This window comes from Malania oleifera, chromosome 1 (assembly GCF_029873635.1).
Source record: "Malania oleifera isolate guangnan ecotype guangnan chromosome 1, ASM2987363v1, whole genome shotgun sequence".
NCBI lineage: Eukaryota > Viridiplantae > Streptophyta > Magnoliopsida > Santalales > Ximeniaceae > Malania > Malania oleifera.
Window position 1 is genome coordinate 139593382 of NC_080417.1, and position 24183 is coordinate 139617564.

The 24183-nt window shown below is 36.5% G+C and overlaps 1 protein-coding gene across 3 annotated transcripts in view; it reads left to right on the forward strand.

Moving 5' to 3' along the window:
* Window positions 1-23484: 23484 nt before the first annotated feature.
* LOC131166354 (uncharacterized) overlaps window positions 23485-24183 on the forward strand; it is a 32477-nt gene continuing 31778 nt past the window's right edge. For 2 of the 3 annotated variants that reach the window (XM_058124827.1, XM_058124841.1), the window contains exon 1: window positions 23496-23726. In XM_058124827.1, the coding sequence (XP_057980810.1) occupies window positions 23719-23726 (8 nt within the window). In that variant the 5' untranslated portion in view covers window positions 23496-23718. Of the gene's footprint in view, window positions 23727-24183 lie in introns of all 3 variants that reach the window. The other variant, XM_058124837.1, reaches the window with a different exon arrangement.

Below are 24183 nucleotides of genomic sequence, written 5' to 3' on the forward strand. Positions count from 1 at the left end.
TCCAAATTTAAGTAAAATTAAAATAGTTATTGGACCTAGTAACTTAACAATTGACAAAAGCTTGTGGTTTCTCCCTTCCTATTAATGAGAATAGTGAAGATGATTTGAAACTTAAGTAGGCTAAATTAGACCCATTCATTAATCAAATTTCTCTAATTTCAACATAAAAAATATATTATTATTATTATTATTATTATGCAAGGTGATGTGGTGCATTATTGCTAAATTACTTTTGCCATTGTTGATTATTAACTACTCTTAGCTCAATAATAATTTCATATATTCTATTTTCTAATTGTATTTGGTGAAAATTTGCCCAATATTTTATCTCAAAAAATTCATATGTTATATACTATTATGGAGAGGAAAAGCCCATTGCTATATGTTGCAGCTGAAAATTGAACAATCATTACAAATCGATCCTTGATCACGACCATTTGAAAAGAGACAAATAAAAGTGGCTTGGAGGACTCGAGGTGTACTCCGGGGGACCTCTCTGATGCCTAAGTAAGATATGAGCTTGAGAGGTTTTTATGCAATAGTAAAGTGTGTTAGGATGAGCTACCTTAACCTCTTCTCCAAATCCCTATTTATAGTGACGGAGGTTGACCCAAGGGTATAATGTCATTTATTGGCAAGTTATGGTGTGGGCGTAAATTGCTCAAGTTCTTATCTCGTTGGTATGAATCGTTTTACTTATTATAAGGCGGACGTCAACTGCTTCAGTCGGGTGATTGACTTAGGTGGTAATTGCCCTCATAATGCTGCGCTCTGGTCTCTTCTAGGTAGGCGATATATTTGGGGTATATCACTATCCCTTTAAATCCTTAATTAAGTTGTCATGTTTTTTTTTCAACAATATAATCAGCAAAAAAGTTTTTTTTTTTTTTTTGCAAATACAAAAAGCATTGTAAAAAAAACTCGGTTTGGAGAAGAGAAAAAGAAAAGAAAAGATATAAACCATAAAAAATGAAAACAAAAATAATATTATATCACAATTTACAGTCACACTCTCATGAATGTTGATGCACATCTCACTCCATGCACCTTTTAAAAATAAAAAGAAATTACACTCACAAATTTTAGAACAAATATATATAATATGATAGTCAAATAATGTGATAATAGAATGTTATAATAAAAAAATGTTCAAAAAAGTTATATACAATATATCAATATCTTCTTCAATTCGCCTAAACAAGAATAACTTTTAGAAGTCGAAGGATCAAATAATGGCTGAAGGTATAATAAAAGATTTGTGTGGATCAAAGTGATGGCTTGATGGGTCCAAAATAGCTTTGACATCCAAAAATTGTACCCAACCAATGATGAACCCAGTCTTCTTAAACAGTACGTGACACTAAATAAAACCATCCTCATCTATAATTCAAAATTGAAGATGTCGAATATTATGGTTTTGAAGGAGTTTTGAATTCAACATTAGGGAGTTCGCGTCAGGCCTAGAAAAATTATTTCGTGGGTTAAACCTCCAGTAGGGTGAATAAAATTTAATTGTGATAGGAGCTGTAGCGGCAATCCGGGTACTTCAGGAGGTGGAGGAATTATTCAGGACTGTTATGGCATGGCGAAAGCAGCTTTTTCAAGATATTTTGGCAATAGTATGAACAATTGTGCGGAATTAAAAGAAATTCTAGAAGGAATCTTGTTATTTGTGGCTCTTATTGTGACAACCCGAATAAAAATGGTATCTAAAATAATAAAGAGGAAGGGAAATTATCAGAGGCCTCGTCAACGAACACAGGGGATTTGTAGATGAGGGCATAAGAGGGCCTCGTCGACGAAGCTAAGTTTTGTCGATGAGGAAATACCGAGAGAGGTTTTGGAGTGGTCTGAATTTCGTCGATGAGGAGTGAGTTTCGTCGACGAAATTATTAAAGGACTCGTCGACGAGATGACGTGGCTTGTCGACGAATCCAGTCCTATAAATATCAAAAAACCAGGATTAAACGTCAAAAATTTGAAAAAATCTCACTTTCTCTCTCTCTTTTCCTACGATTTCTCTCTCTTCGATTCTGGCTCCGTTGCTCGCCGGATTGACGATCTGAAGCCACCACAACGCTCTTGGAGAAGTTATCCGTATATCTGTCGGAGCGGATTGTTGGTGGAACTCCGTTGAAAATCATCCTTGAGTTGAGGTAAGACTTTTTAAGCCAAATTTGGTCTTACGGTAGTTATAGGAAATGGTATACACGTGAAAATACTAAAGTTTAGTACTGAGAGTTTTCATTTTCAGGGTATTGAGTAGGAAATCCTACGGGTGTGAGATTTGAATTTATAGGGGTTTTTCTCAGTAGCCAGGTAAGGGAATAAACTAAAGCAGTTATTTTTCATGCAAATTATTATTATGTATAAGTAAATTTACTTTCAGAAAAGCATGTATTATATCTGTATATTACGAAGGAATTGTACACTTGGGAAAATACTGCTAATATGTTGAAATGATTATGTATGTACGAGATGTCAAAACTATGATTTTAGAATACAATGCATGTTTTTTATATAGCAAATGTGTGGCATGAATATTATTTTACATGGAAGAATATCATGATATGACAATGATACAAATGGAATATGTTTTGAGAAATTATGAAAGAATACAGTATATTATGATGTTGAAAATATATGATAAATTGATTATTTTCAGAATGATATACATATATGAAATGATTTCGGCGCGAGGTCGTATTTATGTATGATTTCGGCGCGAGGCCGTATTTATGTATGATTTTGGCCTGAGGCTGTATTTATGTATGATTTTGGCACGAGGCCATATTTATGAAACAATCGGCACGAGGCCGTATTTATGAAATGTTCGGCGCGAGGCCGTAATTATGAAATTATGAAAGATGTTATACTATCATGTACTATATATTATCAAAACCCGAATGTTAGTTTAGCTTAGTTCAGGAGTATGGTACCGTAGTTTATAGATCAGATATTTATGATCAGATTGGTGCTAACCACCTCACGAGGGGGGGTGAGAGATGGATAGTCGATGTGGCTTTTAGTAGAGTGTAGACGTCCACCTGGCAGTCTGGATTAGGGTGTGGCGGACTCATCGTACTTATAGACATATTTGACTTGGCAGTGGTCGGCCAGCCATTGTCGGGTCCCGCCTTCGGGCTGCACAACCCGTCATGGGGGGTAATACATGACATCAACTAACTATTCATCCTGGGTATGTTTTCAGTATTATCAGATATAATAGACGATTTATGAATGATATGAGTTACTAGAATAATATGAAAGTATATGATGATTCAGTATGTTATGACGAATGTTTACAGGTATATGAAATGTATTATATATGTATAATTGCATTATATATTCATGTTGCCACACAGCTGCATTTATTTTATTTTCCCTTACTGAGATGTGTCTCACCCACAAACTTAATTAATTTTTCAGGAAACCCTGAGAGACCAGCGGGTCGTGGCTGTCGTTGAGTGAGTTGAGCTTCCCTGCTAGAAGGGTAAGCTTTGATCTAGGATCAGGAGATTTTTGTTGTATGATCCTAGGTCTATTTTGATGTTCTAGAGATTGTACTCAAATACTGTATTTTGGAAATGTAGTAGACTCTGGTATTATGTAATTAATGGTTTGATGGATGTAATTTATTTTTACTGCTGCTCAGGTTTTCGCTGTCTATGTTAGGCTATCCCTGCTGCCCACGGGTTTGAGTTGATGTTATTATATATGTTTATTATGTGATAAGTTAAGCAGGTCGTTACACTTATACTTCTGTTTTGATAAGCAAAGAAGGAAGGAGAAAAAATATAAAGGGGGCAGCACAGCAGGACTCATCGACGAAGGGCCTATGTTCATCAACGAGGGTACATAAGAGGTTTGTCAACGAAGGCTCTAAAGCTCGTCGATGACCAAGAGTAGGATTATCATACTTCTGGAATCGTCGATGAGAGCCCTGCATTCATCCACAAAGGTTCTTCTTGGTCTCGTCGATGAAACCCCTGTGTTCGTTGAAGAGGGGCGCCTGGGCTGCGGCAGTTTTTTGAAATTTTGAATTTTTGAACGTTGGGTGGTTGGGAAAACGGGGGGGAGGGGGGAACCTCTGAGGAAACTCTATATATGTCATCTGGGCATATTTTAAGAGGGAGAGTGATCATTATTGAAGTGTATTGTGTACATTGCGATTTCTATAGTGAAATTTGTGTGCCTTTTGCTTCCGTGGATGTTGGCTTTGCCAAACCATGTAAATCTTTGTGTTGTTGTTCTTATTAGTTGTGCTATTTATTTCTTGTTGTTTATTCTACTATGCAATTTCATTATACGATCCATATCTCAACAAATTGGTATTAGAGCAATTGTTGTTATAGCATCGAGATCGTCTTCTGCAAGATTTGACATTGTCAAATTCGATGGTACCAGAAACTTTGGTTTATAGCATAGGAGAGTGAAAGAAATTATTGTGTAACAAGGAATGACTAAGGCTCTGTTTGATACTCAACCAAAAGGAATGGATGAGGCAACATGGTTAGATTTGAAAGCAAAGACAGCGTCGACAATACGTTTGTGTTTAGCCGACAATGTTCTCTATCGGGTGAGGGAGGAGGATTCTCCAATGGCTATTTGGCAAAGGTTAGAAAGTCGGTACATGTCTAAATCCCGCAATAAAATTTTTTTTCTTAAGCAGCATTTATATTGGCTTAAGATGGCAGAAGGATCTAGTTTAGATCAACACATCAATGCGTTCAATCAAATCATAAGTGATCTTATGAGAGTTAATATGAAGTTTGATGAGGATGATAAGGTTTTGATGCTGTTAAATTCTTTGCCCTCGACTCATACTTACGAAAATCTTGTGACTATGCTTAGATGGGGAAAAGAAACACTTGATTTGGAAGAGGTAACAAGCACTTTGTTAAATTTTCATCAAATGTTGAAAATATGTGATGAAGGAGAAGGACTTGGGGTAAAGCGTAGTAATGAGTGAGGCAAAGGAAAGTTTAAAAATGGGTCTAATCAAAAATCCCGAAATCAATCCAAGAAGAAGTAGAAAATACGGTATTATAAATACAGTAAAAATGGGCATGTGAAACCAGAGTGTCCGGATTGGAAGAAGGGAAATGCTAATAAGCATGAGGGGATTTCTAAATCTGTGAATGTTGTTCAAGAAGAGCATTCAGTGGATGGTGATGTTCTATCAGTTTCAACGGAGTCGGATAATCTAACGGACTCTTGGATACTTGACTCGGCATGTTTTTATCACATGACTCCAAACAAGGAGTGGTTTAGCACTTATAGGTTTGTAAATTCTGGATCAGTTCTTATGGGTAATGATGCTTCATGCAAGATTGTTTGCATAGGAAATGTAAAGATAAAATGTATGATGGTGCTGTAAGAACATTGTGTAATGTAAAACATATACCTGAGTTGAGAAAAAGTTTAATATCTTTTGGCACTTTGGATTGTAATGGCTTTAATTACAAGTCCAAAGGTGGAGTCTTGATGGTATGGAAAGGTAATTTGACTGTAATGAAAGGGCAGAAACTGGACGGAAATATTTACACGTTACAGGGAACTACCATTGTAGGTGGAGTTGCAGCCGTGGATGCTGAATTAGATGAGACCGTCTTGTGGCATATGCATCTTAGGCATATGGGAGAACATGGCATGTAAGAACTATACAAGAGAAAATAGTTGAAAGGTTTGAAAACGTGTTAGTTGGAATTTTGTAGGTTTTGTGTTCTTAGAAAACAGAACAGGGCAAAATTCAGATCAGATACTCACAATACGAAAGAAATTCTTGACTATGTACATTCAAATGTTTGGGGCCTAGTAAGAGTTGCATCAAAGGGTGGACATATGTACTATGTGAGTTTCATTGATGATTACTCATAGAAGGTTTGAGTTTACTTCATGCGTTATAAATCTAGTACGTTTTCCAAGTTCAAGATTTGGAAGGCTAAAGTGAAAAATCTGACAAGGAGGAGAATCAAATATTTAAGGTTAGATAATAGGACTGAGTACGCTAATTCTTAGTTTGTGAAGTTTTGTGCAGAGCAAGGCACCAAGAAACATTTTACAATTTGCTGGACACCTCAGCAAAATGGTGTGGTAGAACGGATGAACCAGACTCTTATTGATAGGGCTCGGTGTCTCAGATTGAATGTAGGGCTACCGAAGAACTTCTGGGCCGAGGCAGTTTGTATGGCTTGTTTTCTGGTTAACCAATCACCAAGGGCATCACTAGCGGGTAAAGTGGTAGAAGAGGTTTGGATGGGAAATGCAGTAGACTACTCTGAATTGAAGGCATTTGGGTGTCCAGCCTATGTTCACGTGTTTAGTGAGGAGAGGTCTAAGCTTGACTCGAAGTCTCATTGTTGCATCTTCTTGAGATATCTAGAGGGTATGAAGGGGTATAAGCTGTGGGACCCAATGGCAAATAAGGTGGTGATCAGTAAAGATGTAGTTTTTGATGAGAAGACTATGGTGAAGCGTACTCAAGAGTTTGATGAACAAAAACAGGAGCCAGAAAACTAGGGCAGTGATGAACATATCATGTAGGTGGAATTGGAAGCTTAGGGCAATGGAAATGATCATGGTCCCATGCAGGAAGCTTTAGCTCGGAAAGCTAGCAAGTCGACGATATATTCTGTTAAGAAGATCCAGACGCACTATTCAACCTCCGCCAAGGTATGAGTTTGAAGAGTTAGTGTCTTATGCTGGGGTTGGTAGCTCATTTCGATCTTTATTTGAAACAAATGGATGTGAAGACAACATTTCTTCACGATGACTTGGAGGAACAAATTTACATGGTACAACTGGAGGGATTAATTGAACCAGGAAAATAAAATTTTGTTTACAGGTTGAATAAATCTCCTTATGGGCTGAAATAGTCTCCAAGGCAATGGTATAAACGATTTGATTCTTATATGATAAAAATTGGCTACAAACGATGTGAGTATGACTTCTGGCATCATTGAAGAAAGCCCTGCATTCGTCGAAAAAGGTTCTTCTTGGTCTCGTCGACGAAGCCCCTGTGTTCGTCGACGAGGGGCGCCTGTGCTACGATAGTTTTCTGAAATTTTGAATTTTTAAATGTTGGGTAGTTGGACAAATGGGGGGAAACCTCCAAGGAAACTCTATATATGTCATCTGAGCATATTTTGAGAGGGAGAGTGATCATTATTAAAGTGTATTGTGTACATTGTGATTTCTATAGTGAAATTGGTGTGTCTTTTGCTTCCATGGATGTAGGCTTTGCCAAACCACGTAAATCTTTATGTTGTTGTTCTTATTGGTTGTGTTATTTATTTCTTGTTGTTTATTCTGCTATGCAATTTCATTATACGATCCATATCACGACAAATCCGCTTATGCAAACGACTTCATTATTATAATGTGATTATTGAATGTGACTCGCGAATTGTTGTTGATTGGTTTAAGAAAGGTAGATGTACCTTGTGGTATCTTTGGGATTTTTGGGAGTACCTCATGGCGGAGCTGGATGGAGTGAACTTCATGGTGATCCATCAATATATAGAAGGCAATAATGCGGCTGTAAGAACCCGAACCATTATATATGAATTTGAATAATTAAGAGAAGGGTAAAATTGGAAGTTCAGCAAGCTTTGCCGACGAGGCCAGACTTCATCGATGAAGGCTATGTATTTCTCGTCGATGAAATTTAGAGGCTCATCGACGAGGAGAAGCCAAGAGATTTCAAAAAATCGGGGATCTCAGGCTCATCGACGAGGTCACCGTCTCATCGACGAGCTGACTATATGGCCTCGTCTATGAGGATGCCATTTCTCGACGAGGGTGGTGGGGTCAAAGGTGTTATAAATATTTTTTTTTCATTGCTTCCAAGCTAAGTTAACTAAAATCCTCTTCCTCTCTCTCTAGAACTCATCCTACTCTCTCTCTCTCTTTAGATTTCTTCGCCGTTGATCGTCGGATTCGATAATATGACGTTACCACGAGGATCGTGGAAGGATTCTCTACAAAACCTGCGGATCAGAATCTCGTTTCGGAGATTTTTGGATTTTGGCTTAAAATCGAGGTAAGGCTCGGTTTTCTTTTCTGATCTGATAGTTTGGTAGAGTACGGAGTCGTGAGTATATTTTGTACTGTGTTTTGTAGATTTTGAGGACTCGGTTCGCTGTTTAGGAGCCGTAGAGTTCGGGATTGGTCTTTTGGGGGAAAGGTAAGGGAATACAGTTTATGTTGGTTATTTTTGAAATCGTATTCGGTGGAACTATGGTCCACGGTCCTGTGTGCATTTTAGTTACTCATTTGGGGGAATCTGATGGGTAAAATTATGAGTTTTTCATGTTACAGTTTTGGAAAAAAGGGGGTATTAGGTTGCATCCCTGGTTTCATGGAAAACCGTGTGTATATTGTGATTTATATTGTGTTATAAGGATGGTCGTGCCTTGATTTTGTTTTAAACTGTGTATGATTGGAAAACATTATTTTTGGATTACCAAATGGGTGTGGTATGCTTGGTTATATGAGCATGCATGGTTATCTTTTATTGAAATGCAATGGGAACCAGGTTCCGAATTGTTCCCGGTATGAAAGAGTGTCCGACTCTATATCCGTGGGCGTATGAAATCTCTAGGACATGTTTAACAAGAGTGTCCAGCTCTATATTCAAGGGTGTGAGCCTATACCGATTGATCACCGAAGGGTGTGGATCCACCAGTTACGCCGATACGATGCCATGGGAGCCGGGGGTTCGCCATGTGCCAGTGGTGCCATGCATCGCAGGTTGGCTATGGGCCAACGCCGGATATCGTAGACCGGCTACGGGTCGAGGGGTGTGACGACACCGTGTAGATCATGGGCGTGGATATGCGTGTGTGTGTGTGTGTGTGTGTGTACATTGTACTAGAACTATATTGTGAAAATACTGGAATTGCATTTAACTATGTATATTTGCTGTCATGATAACACTCGAATGCCACACACCTATATAACCTGTGTTTGCCTTACTGAGATGTGTCTCACCCCTACTGTACGTACATATTTTACAGGTCCTTCGAGTAACCGGAACTAACGTCCTGGTGTAGGGAGCGTAGTGGCCGGTATACTGCGGGTAGCGCTTGGGTAAGTGCTAGGACTTTTTTTTCCCAAGTTGCCGTTTTGGGATATGTTTAGCACTTGATTGTACGCTTTGTATGTATGGAGCTTGGACTCCGTTTTTGTATAGACTCTAGTATGATACTGTATGTATATAGAAAGACCTTTTTTCCACTGTGCATCTATATGTGTATGAATGTGTATAGGGTGCCTGATAACCCCACGGGGTTGGACCCTTATTCATTGTACAGTGTCATTGGTTATTTATATGATACAGGGACAGGTTAGGTTACTAAATCACTCTTGAGTCCCTTTTTCGGGTTCGGGGCATGACAACTTGGTATCAGAGCTAACCAGGTTGTTAGGTCTTGTAAACTTGGATGGCTTAGTTGTAAGTACATACTAGGGTATAGGATGTTAGGCATGAGTAGAGTTGGTCGAGGGTTGTTCCGTTGCTAGACCAGGAATTGTTGGTGGTATTCTGTGTTTTTCCTGGAATGACGATTTCAGTAAGAGCAGGGCAAACCATTGATGACATCTGTGTCGAACTGATAGGACAGATGTAACGACCCAAAGAATAATGGTATTTAAATAACAAAAGAAAGGGGAAATGGAAATAGGGACAGAAGGAGGTAGTCGACTTCGTCGACGACGTTGCATTTTGGATGGGATAATCCCAAGAAATTTCCCAAGCCTCATCGACGAACATAGGGGTTTCGTCAGCGAGGGTTTTTCAGGATCTTGTCGACGAAGTTCCGTCTCGTCGATGAGAAGATACCAAGAGAGGATTTTTGGAAGAATGAAATTCGTCGATGAGGGTTAAGGTTCGTCGATGAACTTTCTACAGGACTCGTCGACAACGTGATGTGGCTCGTCAACGAATCCCGTAGTATAAATAGGGTTAAACATGATTTTTCAGTTCATTTTCCTGCGCAAAATCTCTTTCTCTCTCTCTCTCTCACCCTTCGGTTTCTCCTCCTTCTTTCTAAGCTTTTGGGCCGTATTTTCGTCGGTTTGACAAATTGAAGCCACCATGACGCTCTTAGGAAAGTTCTCTGCAAGTCTGCCAGAGGGGATAGTCGGTGGGGTTGAGTTGGAAACTATTCCAAATCCAGGGTAAGATTTTCTACTCATTATTTGCATATTTGACAGTTGTAGAAAGCTTAGTACGCGTAGAAATACTGAACTTTAGTTTTGGGGAATGTTGTTTCCAGCGTATTGAGTAGGGAACCCTGCGGCTGCGGGACAAATTTTCTTAGGGGCTTTTCAGGACTCTGGTAGGGGGATAAACTAAACTAGTATTTTATAAAAAATATGTATATTGTTATAGCTTTGATTTCAGGAAAATAAATATATTTATATATATACTTTATATTTGAGAAATACTGCTGAAAATGATGGTATGTTAAATACATGAAAAACCTGTTTAGTGTGGCATGAGTAGAAATTGTAACGAAAAACTGTTTTATGGGAATGTGTTAATGATATGGATTTTTATAATGGAAAATTGGTGTTCAGTCCAAGATTTTGATATATTTGTCGGCATACGGGCCAAGCTATGTGTATGATTTGTCGGCGTATGGGCCAAGTTATGTGTATAATTTGCCAGCATACGGGCTAAGCTATGGATATGTTTTTCGGCGTATGGGCCGAGCTATGGAAATGATTTGCCAGCGTACGGGCTGTGTTATGGATATGATTTGCTGACGTACGGGCCGAGCCATGGTAAAATGTGAAATACTAGAGTACGGGCTGATGATTTTCTTGATATATGTATATATGCAAAATGATATGATTGACTTGGTAATTAATGATATGAAATATCCATATATCACAGTTTCAGTATATGTTATATGATATCAGAACCTGGTTGGCTTGGTTTAGGCTAGCACTTGCACGGTACCGTTGCTATGTGTCCATGGTCATCATGATCATGATATTTGTGTTAACCCCGCTGTATGGAGTTGTTTGAGATTGGATGGTCGATATGATTTTTAAGAAGTGTGTGAGCAACCCTGGTGTACAGACTAGGTTTGACAGACCCATCAGACTTACAGACTATACTTTTGACTTGGCAGTGGTCGGCCAACCATTGTCAGGTCCCGCCTTCAGGCCACTCAACCCAGTCATGTGGGGGTAATACATGACAATAGCCAGCTAACTTACCAGGGATGTTTTTGTATTATATTTTATGAGATGAAATATGATTATGAAAATGCAGTATGTTCTGCCATGCTATGATGATATATACGTTTTCCCAGATATGACATGACAGTTTACTAAATATGTTTCTATATGATATATGTATAACACGGAATACTCATGTTGCCACACACTAGTATTAGTTTATTTCCCTTACTGAGAGGTGTCTCACCCCGAATTTTATAAACATTTCAGGAGCCCCTGATAGGAGAGCAGGTAAAGCCTCGCTAATCTAGTACGGTTGTTCTGCCCTTCCAGAAGGGTAAGTATTTTGATAAGGTCGGATGTATTTTGTGGGATGACCCTAGATATCTTTTGGGTTGTGTATTGTGTACATATATATACAGTGATTATAGTAACTCTGGTATTGTGATGTATGGTATAATAAGGTGTTTATGATTTATGTTTCCTGCTGCATAGGCTTCTGTGATGTGTTTCTGATGTATCCCTGGTACCCACGGGTCCAGGTGGATTATGATCTGCTAAGCGTTGTGATATTGATTTTATGATATTATGAAAAAAAAATGTGAAAATTAAGTAGGTCGTCATAGTTTGGTATTAGAGCCAAGTTTACTAGGTTCTGTAGACTTTAGAATGCAGTGGAAACAATACTAGAGTATAGGAAATGATTTAAGATTTTGTTCTACAGTCTAGAGATAGGACTTCCGCGGTAGTTTCTGTGTTTTTCCTATGGTGGCGATTTCAGGAAAACCATAGCAAGCTATTGTTGGGTTGTGTTCCTAGAATGTAGGACTGGAGATTAGAAATAAGTTGAGAGTATTAAGATAAAAGGCTAGGGTAAGTGGGTAAGTTATAAGGACTAAGTTGCGTTTGTTGTTTTCAGGATGGATCCAGGAGAAAGTAGTGCCCATGCGAGTGGCAGTGATGGAGCAGGGCCATCAAGTGCAGTTGGGACTAACTCTGACGTGGTATTACATAGCGTGACTCAGCAGGTTATGGCTGAGATCGCTCGGAGCTTGAGGGAGCAGGGTGGTTTGTTAATTGTCAATGGGTGCACTATCGAGAAGCTCACAAAGATGAATCCTCTGGCATTCTCAGGGGGAGTTGATCCTGCAGTTGCTGAGAACTGGATGCAGGAGACCGAGAAAGTTTTGGTTGTATTGCAATGTATTGAGGAATAGAGGGTCCTCTTTGCCACCTATAGATTGACAGAAGAGGCCGAGAGGTGGTAGACTGCGGTGAGACTGTTGGAGCAGCAGAGGGTGACTCCGATAGCCATGACATGGGACTAGTTTAAAGAATTGTTCTTCCATAAATATTTTTCAGCTACTGTTAGGGAGGTCAAAGTGGAAGAGTTTCTGAATTTGAAGCAAGGACAACTATCCATTCAACAGTATGCGGCGCGTTTCATCGAGCTCTCATGTTTCGCCCCGTATATTGTTCCTGATGAAGTGAAGAAGGCGAGGCAGTTTGAAAGAGGCTTGAGGCGGAGTATATTCAAGCAGGTGGTGGTGCTGCGGATCTAGGACTTTGCTGAGTTAGTCGACAGGGCAGCCCTGGCTGAGATTGGTGAGTGTCTCGATGTAGAGAAGCAGGGACAGAGGAAGAAATCTGCATCTATGGGCTACCAGCAGGGTCCTAGACAGAATAAGTGGAGGAGAGGTAATCATGGCAGAGGGCGGAGGCAGGAGATGAGAGGACACGAGGTGTAGGCAGGGCAGGGTCCTCCAGTCTGTCAGGCTTGTGGTAAGAGGCACTGGGGAGAGTGTCGAGCTGGTGGTGTGGTTTGCTATCGCTGTGGTAGACCGGGGCACATGGTGCGAGACTGTTCTACCCCACCAGATGCAGTTCCAGCTCCCAGACCATACCAGGGAGGTTATCAGACCCCACCAGATGCAGTTCCCCCCCCCTTTCTGCGACGCCACTATACCAGCCCCACTGTTCCTGCACAATCTCCCACCGGAGCACCACAGTGGCCCTGAACCATCCCAGCAGCAGGTTTCCTCAGCCGATCACTTCTCTGGAAAAGTTCGTCCTTGGCCAGCGCCCAGCTCTCACAGTCGAAGACACCATCTTCGTCGTTATCCCAGCACGACGTCATACCAGACTTCATTGACCATCGTCAACGTCACTGTCGTCGTCACTGCCTTGCAGCATCTCCAGATTTCCGACCACCCTCTTGCAGAACCCCCTCCTCTTCACGGCAATCTGATCCGTCTCCGTCACACCGGCAACAGACCAGCAGACCCGAGCACCATCTTCACCATCCGAAGGCCCTCTCTGCAACTACGTCACAACCTCCATCGGCGGTCATCTTTTTCTCCGACCAACTGGGTATACTTATGTATATATATACTATATTGACCATATTAGTATTATTATTCGTATGTTATTGATAGTGACATTATTATTATTTATATATTATATTATTATATTGTTTGTATATCATTATTAATAATGTTATTATATTGTTTGTATATTATCATTAATAATATTATCATATGGTTTGAATATTATTATTGGCATTGCTATTATATGGATTGTAGTTGTGTTGTTATTATATTGATCGTATTAGTATTATTACCATATTGTTTTTGTATTAGTATTGGTAATGTTATTATATAGTTGGTTTATTATTATTAGCATTATTATTATATTAATTATATTAGTATTAGTATTACATAGTTTGTATATTATTACTGATATCAGTATTGTTATTGGTATTTTATTATTAATATTTGTTCGTATACTATTATTTGTTATATTATTATTAATTTATTAGTATTACTACTATATGAATTGTGTTAGTATTAATATTATATTATTTGTACATTATTGGTAGTATTAGCACATTATTTATGTATAAACACAAGTATATCATTTATTATTAATATTATTGAAATATTATTGTTATTATCATCATTGTCATTATAATCAGCATGCTATTATTATTATTATTATTATTATCATAATATTGGTACATTACTACTATCATCATCATTATTAAAATATGTCTACTATGTAGGGTTGGCTGGTGTTTAACATGTAAGTTTTGGTTGAATGTATTTATTTATGTAATGGTCATGTGGTGTGTTTGACGTTTAGGGTTTTAATTAGTTTGCATGTCTAGGGTTGACTACTTCCATATAGCTTATGAATTAATTTTAGGAAATCCATATTGGTGTGTATTGGCCTTTAGGGTTTCTATATAATGTATGTTAAGTTCTAGGGTTGCCATAACTTCATTTTTTTTTTTTTTCTTCCCATGTGTGTATGTTATATGATTTACGTGAGGATCTAGTTATTTCTATATTGGTGTAGTTGTATTTATAGGATATTAGACATGTGTATTATTTTAATTATTGCTTCTTATTATTACTATTATAATGTGTGTTAGGTATTATATATTATTATTATTATCATGTGTTGAATTTTTATGGCACTATTATTATATTATTGATATGTTAATGAGTGTATTATTACTAGTATTATTTATTACTCTTATTATTATTATTATTATTATTATTATTATTATTATTTATCGTTTATCATCATCATTATTATTATTATTAATATCATTGTATTTATTATTACTATTGTTTTTTTTATCATTGTATGTTATCACTAGTGTTTTTAATATTATTTTTCTATAGTTGTTGTTATTATGATATTTTCGTTATTAATTATTTTTGATTTTTTTAATCTCTATGATTTTAATGCTGGGGTATGAGCCTTCGGGCTTCACGTACCTTTAGTTCTGAGGGAATATGTAAATATTTAGATTTTACATATATTTTGTATTATTTATTTACTTATTTATTTATTTATTCACTGTACACGTGTATTAATAAATTTACTAGAGTAGTAATTTTAAAGACTTTTTAGATTAACTTATGGATAATTCTAAATTAATTAGGTACCGTTCGTAAGAACGGGCGTAGGAGGTGCTCGTACCTTCCCCTCGCATAACCGAACTCCCGACCCTAACTCTGGTAACGTAGACCCATTCTACCGCTAACGGGGTAGTAATCATGTGTTCTAATCACACTAAAAGGTTAGTGGCGACTCCGACATTCCCTATTTTTCCTTGAAAATTAAAATTGATTTTTATTTCGCCGCCCGGGGCACATGTGCTCCCGGGACGTCGCGACAAAAAGAACTACCCTATACATGATCTTGAATTAACTGCAGTAGTACATGCCTTGAAGATTTAGAGGCATTATCTGTATGGTAAGCAGTGTGAGATATTCTCCGACCATAAAAGTTTGAAGTATTTTTTCACTCAAAATGAACTGAATATGAGACAAAGAAGGTGGTTGGAGCTAATTAAGGATTTTGATTATACCATCAGTTATCACCTAGGGAAAGCAAACGTGATAGCTGATGCGTTAAGTAGGAAATCTAGGGAACTAGTGTTGGCGGCTCTGGAGATCCAATATCCGATCATGATGGATTCGGAGAGACTCAGCATCGAATTAGTTGAAAGTGGTTCTCAAGCTCACACTGCTAGTTTAGTGGTGCAGCCCATTCTGCAGGAAAGGATTAAGGCCGCCTAAAAGGAAGACCCAGAGTTAGCAGAGGTGATAGACAGTATACAGAGTGGTTAGGAGGAGGGATTCAATATTGTAGATGATGGGGCTTTGCGATTCCGTTCCATATTATGCGTTCCTGCCGATACTGAGATCAGAAAGACTATTTTGGAGGAGGCTCACAGATCTTTGTATACAGTTCATGCCAGTAGTACGAAGATGTACAGTGATCTGCAAGAGTCATACTAATAGAGTGGTATGAAGAGAGAAATCGCCGAGTATGTAGCGTAGTGTTTGACATGCCAGCAGGTAAAAGCTGAGCACCAGAGGCCGACAGGACAATTACAGCCGCTATTTATCTCAGAGTGGAAGTGGGATCATATATCGTGTCAGGACTGCCGATGGCGTTACATGGCTAGAATGTCATCTGAGTGATTGTTGACCATTTGACTAAGACCGCTCACTTTTTACCTATCAAGATCAACAACTTCCTTAACCGTTTGGTGGAGATTTACGTTTTGGAGATAGTTCGTTCTCATGGGGTGCCAGTATCAATTGTATCAGATCGAGACCCGTGTTTTACATCACATTTTTGGAGGAGCTTGCAGGAAGCACTAGGGTCTTAGTTATTGTTTAGCACGACATTCCATCCTTAGTCAGATGGGTAGACTGAGAGGACGATACAGACATTAGAGGATATGCTCCGAGCATGCGTATTGGATTTTGGGGTTATTTGGACTCAATTCATGCCATTGGTAGAGTTTACGTATAATAACAGTTATCGGACCAGCATTGGCATGGCACCATTTGAGGCTTTATATGGCAGAAGATGTCGTTCTCCTTTGTTTTGGGATGAGATGGGTGAGCGGCGAGTTATGGGGCTAGAGCTAGTACAGCAAGCGTGTGATAAAGTTCAACTTATCAGAGATAGAATAGTACAACTTAGAGTCGACAGAAAAGTTATGCTGATAATCTCCTCACGAATCTAGAATTTGATGTAGGTGATCATGTGTTTTTGAAGATAGCTCTGTTGAAAGAGGTTATGTGATTTGTGAAGAAGGGTAAACTTAGTCCTAGGTTTATCGGTCCATTTGAGATTCTAGATAAAGTGGGACTAGTAGCCTACATACTAGCTTTGCCACCTATGTTGTCTAGGATCCACGACATATTTCATATGGCTATGTTGAGGAAATACGTCTCAGATCCTTCTCATATCATCAGTTATGGTGAATTAGAACTCAATGATTCGCTGGTGTATAAGGAGGTGCCAGTACAAATTCTGGATAGGAAAGTGCAGGAGTTGCGTAACAAGGAGATTCCTTAGGTAAAAGTTCTGTGAAGGAATCATACAGTTGAAGAGGCTTCTTGGGAGTCTGAGGAGCAGATGAAGCAGAAGTACCCACAACTATTTCAGGAAACTTAAGTAGTTAGGTAATATTTCTTTTGGAGGTACATGTAATAGTTTAATTAGTGTAGCATTTTAGTTTTGGGAGAATTTTTCTTTTGTATATGTAATCTCTTAGGATTCGGAATGTAACCACGGTATTCCTCCGCCATAAGTGAGGGTAAGTAATAAAATAAGTAGACCCTTTTCTTATTAAGGGATGACGAGTTACGTGAATAGTAAATTTTGAGGACGAAATTTTATAAGGAGGGGAGAATGTAACAACCCGAAGAATAATGGTATTTAAATAATAAAAGAAAGGGGAAATGGAAACAGGAACAGCAGGAGGCAGTCGACGACGTTGCATTTTGGATGGGATAATCCCGAGAAATTTCTTAGGCCTCGTCAATGAACACAAAGGTTTCGTCGTCGAGGGTTCTTCAGGATCTCATCGACGAAGTTCCCTCTTGTCAACGAGAAGATACCGAGAGAGGATTTTTGGAAGACTAAAATTCATCAACAAGGGTTGAGGTTCATCGACGAACTTTCTACAGGACTCGTCGACGAGGTGACGTGGCTTGTCGATGAATCCTACAGTATAAATAGGGTTAAACGTGATTTTTCGATTCATTATCCTGCGCAGAATCTCTCTCTCTCTCTCTCTCTCTCTCTCTCTCTCTCTCTCAATCTTTGGTTTCTCCTCCTTCTCTCTAAGTTTTTGGGCTGGATTTTTGTCGGTTTGACGATCTAAAGCCACCACGACACTCCTACGAAAGTTCCCTACAAGTCTACCGGAACGGATCGTTAGTGGGGTTGAGTTGGAAACCATCCCAAATCCAGGGTAAGAGTTTCTACTCATTATTTGCATATTTGACAGTTGTAGAAAGCGTAGTACGCATAGAAATACTGAACTTTAGTTCTGGGGAATGTTATTTCTAGGGTGTTGACTAGGGAACCCTGCGACTGTGGGACAGATTTTCTTAGGAGCTTTTCAGGACTCAGGCAAGGGGATAAACTAAGCTAATATTTTATGAAAAATATGTATATTATTATAGCATTTGATTTCAGGAAAATAAATATATTTATATATATGCTTTATATTTGGGAAATACTGCTGAAAATGATGGTATGTTAAATATACGAAAAACCTGCTTAGTGTGGCATGAGTAGAAATTGTAATGAAAAACTATTTTTTGAGAATGTGTTAATGATACAAATATTTATAATGGAAAATCGGCGTTCAGGTCGAGATTTTGATATTTTTGCCGGTGTACGGGCCGAGCTATGTGTATGATTTGCCGGCGTACGGGGCAAGCTATAATTTGCCAGCATACGGGCTGAGCTATGGATATGTTTTCCGGCGTACATGCCAAGTTATGGAAATGATTTGCCAGTGTACGGACTGTGCTATGGATATGATTTGCCAGCGTACGGGCCATGCCATGGTAAAATGTGAAATACCGGTGGACGGGCTGAAGATTTTCATGATATACGTATATATGCAAAATGATATGATTGATTTGATAATTAATGATATGAAATATCCATGTATCACAGTTTCAGTATATTTTATATGATATCAGAACTTGGTTGGTTTGGTCTAGGTTAGCACTTGCATAGTACCGTTGCTATGTGTCCATGGTTATCATAATCATGATATTTATGTTAACGCCGTTGTACAGAGTGGTGTGAGATTGGATGGTTGATATGGTTTTTAAGAAGTGTGTGAGCGCCCCTGGTGTACGGACTAGGTCTGGTAGATCCATCAGACTTACAGACTGTACTTTTGACTTAGCAGTGGTCGGTCAACCATTGTCAGGTCCCACCTTCGGGCCACACAACCTAATCATGTGGGGGTATGTTTGGCACCCGGTTGTACGTTTTGTATGTCTGGAGCCTGGACTCCGTTTTTGTATAGACTCTAGTATGGTACTGTATGTAAATAGAAAGACCTTTTTCCGCTGTGCATCTATATGTGTATGAATGTGTATAAGGTGCCTGATAACCCCACGGGGTTGGACTCTCATTTATTGCACTGTGTCATTGTTTATTTATATGATACAGGGACATGTTAGGTTACTAAATCACCCGTGGGTCCCTTTTCCAGGTTCGGGGCATGACAGCGGCTGATTTTCTCGCTAGAGAAGGAGAATTGAGAAATAATGACATTTACGAAGAATAACGTTCTCTGAATGGTATTCTTCGGATGGATATGTTGGGTCTAATTTCTTTTCGTCATTAGTTCAACCTTTCGTTTTTTGTTTGGTGGGTTTAGGTTTGTTTTAAGGTTTTGATTTTTTTTTCTGGACCTGTTTTGAGTTATTTAGTGGTTATCTATTTGTAACTTGTTTTGCTGGAACCACGATTTTCCTCCACCATAAGTGATGGGTTTTCTAATAAAAAAAGGAGGTGCCGCCCACTTTTACCCAAAAAAGAAAAAAAAAATTTTTTCTTTGTTTCTTTTTTTTTTTCTTCTAATTTTGTTGTTATTGTTATTGTTATTTTTTTGGGGGTTCTATGCTTGTTGATCGAGTTAGCAAACAAATAACAACAATTTTTTTTTTATTTTTTTATTTTTGGGAAAGTGTATTGGATTTGAGTTATACAATAGAAATAGCCTACCTCATGTGCTTTAATATTTATGCATGAACATTAAATATGAACAATTCATGCTTAAAATTCTCATTTATTATTCTATAAAAGACAATAAGTAATGTCGTTTATGCCATTAAATTAGCAAATTTGATGTCTTTTAAAGAAATTTTGAAAAATAAAACACAAAAAAGTATATCACAAAATTGAGTAATTAAATTATTTAGAATATTACCATAAAATAATCTTATTATTTTTTAATATATATATATATATATATATATATATATTTGATGGTATATGTTTCAAGAATAATCTGCATGTCAACTAGGCCTTGACCTTGATACACCCAAAATTGTTACACCAAAAATTAACAGGTATCTCATATAGTTGTAAGATCAACATTAGACAACATTTGATGTCTCACCTAACCACCTTCTAGTTATCCATAACCCTTGATGCAGTTACAAGAGTTACTATTGATGTCTTGCATAACCGCCTTGAGTCACTCATAATCCCCCTAAGCATAATAGTGAGTCACCCATAACCTCCCTAAGCATAATAGCGAGTCACCCATAACCTCCCAAAGCATAATGGCTAGTCATCCATAACCCTTTTAAACATAATGATACGTTCATAAATGCCAGATTGAAGGGGAGTCTGCCTTCACCACTATATAAAGGGGATCTTAGGAGGAGGTAAGCATTTCATTCTCACTCATACATACTCTTTCTACTGTTGCAATTCAAAGTTTCTCATTAGTCCCTTACTTAGGCATCAAAGTGATTTACCAAGTACACCTTGGGTCCTCCAAGCCATTCTTGCTTGACCTTTTTCAGGTGGTTGTGATGAGGAATGATTCGTGAAGGTCGTTTGATTTTCAGGCAACAACAAGCTTAGCATTCATGTAGCTTCCAAATGCAAGTGAGTGGTGGGGTTCGAGAATGTTACCATATAAATAATATACATATATATTTGAAGGTAGTATTTATATGGTGTAACCTTTTGAAGTAACAGCGACAATTAACATGAATGTATGTACATAATTTATATAATTGGTTCAATTTAAATGTGTTCGTAATTTAATCGTTATGTAATTATATTAATTGCTGACTACACTTATCATTTGAAATTAAACTATAAAATTATGTAATTAATACCGTATTAAAAAATCTAAGTACATAATTTTGTAATTATAAGCAATTATAAATATATACAATTAGTTTGGTTCATAGCATACATATCTCATTCGGTTCAAATCTGTTTGTAATTATATAGTCATGTAATTAAACAACACAATTGCATTGTCAATATTGTAATTTGGAAATGCATAAACATAAGTTTATTATCATAGAAAATTCCATTTGAATATGTATGTAATGAGACAATTATGCGTATATGTAATTGATTTTGTTTCATTTTTCAAATCAATTAATATGCATGTATGTAGGTAATTAGGTAATTAATTTCATTTAAGTATCTTCATAATTATATAAATATGTAATTTTTAGTTACGCATAACATTTGAAATTAAATTTAATAATTGCGTAATGAATTCTATAATTTGGATGTCTATGTACATAATAACGTAATATGTTAATAATTTGGTAAGAATATGCAAATACTTAGGTAATTATATTTACATAATTGGTGGTGTTTTACTTATGAGTGTACCTAATATACAATTATAAGTGTATACAATTGTTTGGATTCCTTTACCAAACTAATTAATATGTATGTATGCATGAACAAAATTATATAATTGGTTAATTAAGATATATCTGTAATTTATATATATATGTACGTAACCATTAGTATTGGTTATAATTACCTCTTAAAATTAAATTATATAACTAGTTAAAAAATCAATGATATAATTCATAATTTATATACATAATTTCGTAATTCTGTTACATCGGTTTAAATACATATATACGCAATTATGTAATTATAAGTGTACATAATTGGTTGAGTTCAGTTATGCAAATAAATTAAAATGCATGCATGAATGTATGTAATTATGTAACTTATTGATTAAGATATATTTATAATTATATTGACATGTAATTATAATATTTTTCTTAATTACTATTTAAAATTAAACTATATGATTTACTACGTAATTAATATTATAGCTCGTAATTAATATTACCATAGAAGCAAGCCGGGCCTTGAGCCTAATATTCGTACACTAACCTTTAGAATAGCAGAAGATAAGAATGAAATGGAAAAAAAAAAGTTATGGATAAAATTAAGTTTATTTATTTATTTATTTATTTATTTTTTTCTTATGAAAGAAATATAAGTGGAATGGATAAAAAAAAGAAGAAGAAATTAGTTTGCTGGTCAAATTTAATTGGGTGGTATATGATTGCTAAAAATAAAAAGGGTAAAATCCCGCAATATCTCCTCACATTTTAGAAATAGTACTTCACCCCTATTTTTTTTTTTTAAAATTACCATAAACCTTCCTGAGGTTAAATTGTATTTGCAACATGAACCTTCCGTTAGTTTACTGTTTTTCATCCGTTAAATTTAGTGATAAAATTAAATATTATCCTTAATAAAATGATAATTTTATCCTTTCACTCAAATTTGATAAATTTTATCCTTTTACTCAAATTTGATAAGATAAATTAAGAAAACGACATTAATTTAATAAATTAAGTTGAAAAAATTGATCAATTAATTACAATTTATTTTGAAAATTAAACTTGTAAGTAAATTGAATACTTAACGACTAAATCGAGTCAATTAGTTGACATAAGTATGACAGTATAATTAAATTATTATTTTAAAAATAAAAAATTATGAAAAATGAGTAAATAATGCAAATAGTTCAAAAAAATACTTAAATAATTATATTATTACAAAATATTTGCTACATACATTTCATGAACATTAAATGACTATATATTTAAAAAATAAAATAAAATTTTAAAAATTGATTTGAACTGGATGGTTGGTTGAATTGTGACTTATTTTTTTGGGTTTGGTTCAATGCCATATTTAATAATGTAACAATTTGAATAAAATCAAGTAAATTCAGATGAATTATCTTAAAAAGTATATAAATTTAAGTTCGTATTTTACATAGAAGTACTAACATCCTATTTTATAATTTTAAAAATATTGAAATATGTTTTTTTTTTATGATGTGTTTAGTCATTAAACTTTAATGAAAATTACATCTAGTAAATATTTTATAGTATTATAATTACTAGGTATTTTATGATTTACTAGTAATTTTATTTTTCATATTTTTTTAAAATTTAAAATAATGATATATATTTTTTGTTATGATGATATCAATTAGTTGATTTAAAGCGATTGGATTGGATAGACAAGTTAATTTGAGAATCAATTAAATCTTTGAGTCATTTAGTTATTTTTCAAAACATTATGTTGATCAATGTTTTGAATTTAATTTACTAAATAGGGTTTATTTTAAAAATGCCATTTTGTTATGTTTAAAATTAATTTCTTTATATATACACAACTATTGACAAATAGTCGAGTTCATTTTATTAATAAAATTAAATCTCATAGGATTTTTTTGATAGTTTTTTAAAACATAATGGTAGAGTGTTATTTTTAGAAAACTCGGTGTTGTTGAATTTTATCCAAATAAAAAGTAAAACAATTGAGCACCCAAGCTGAACTAATGAACTATCCCAGGGCCCACATAATTTTGTTGGATTTATTATATTGAGCCCAATACTTATTAAGCCCAACCCAAGAAGAGATCCAAAAAGTTGCAGGCCATGGGCCAATTATCACTAAAACAGTGAAACATCAAGCTCCACTGCTGCAGAGTCTCGCCCGTCGCTCCCTCCCTACACCTGTCTCTCTCTCGTCTCTCCGGCCATGGTTGAGGCAGGCACCGTCGAAGGAAGATGAGGAACGGGGACGACAATGGTAATGCGCTGTTGCGAGAAAATGCTGGCCGTTTTGTAGCAGACTTTGTGCTTGATATCTACCGCTATGTCAAGGTTTGTACACACACACACACACACACACACTTCTCCAGCTTCAGAACGTCTTCCGATCATTTAATTTCTCTTTCGTTTCTGTTTTTGAGGATTTTAGTTTAAAAATTGTTTTGTAGATTTTAAATTCTTAGCTCTTATTTGACGTTGTAGACATGTGGAAATGTCTGAGATAGGGCTTGGAGGAAATTAGGTATCGTTTTGACATTCCTTCTGAATATTGTTCTTACTTTTGAAGGCCGAAATTGGGGAATTTCTATTGAAGGGATGATTAAGTAATATTGGAGGGACTTTATGGTTTGGTATAATTGGTTTGAAGAATTTTGTGCCTCGTCCTTGTTTTGGTTTTTGGATTTACTGGATCAGCAAAAGCGGATTCGTTTTTCTCTCTGTCCTTTTCTATTCTTGTGGAAATACCCAGTCCCTGATTTTCAGGGAGTCTGATTTTTTCATTAGTTGA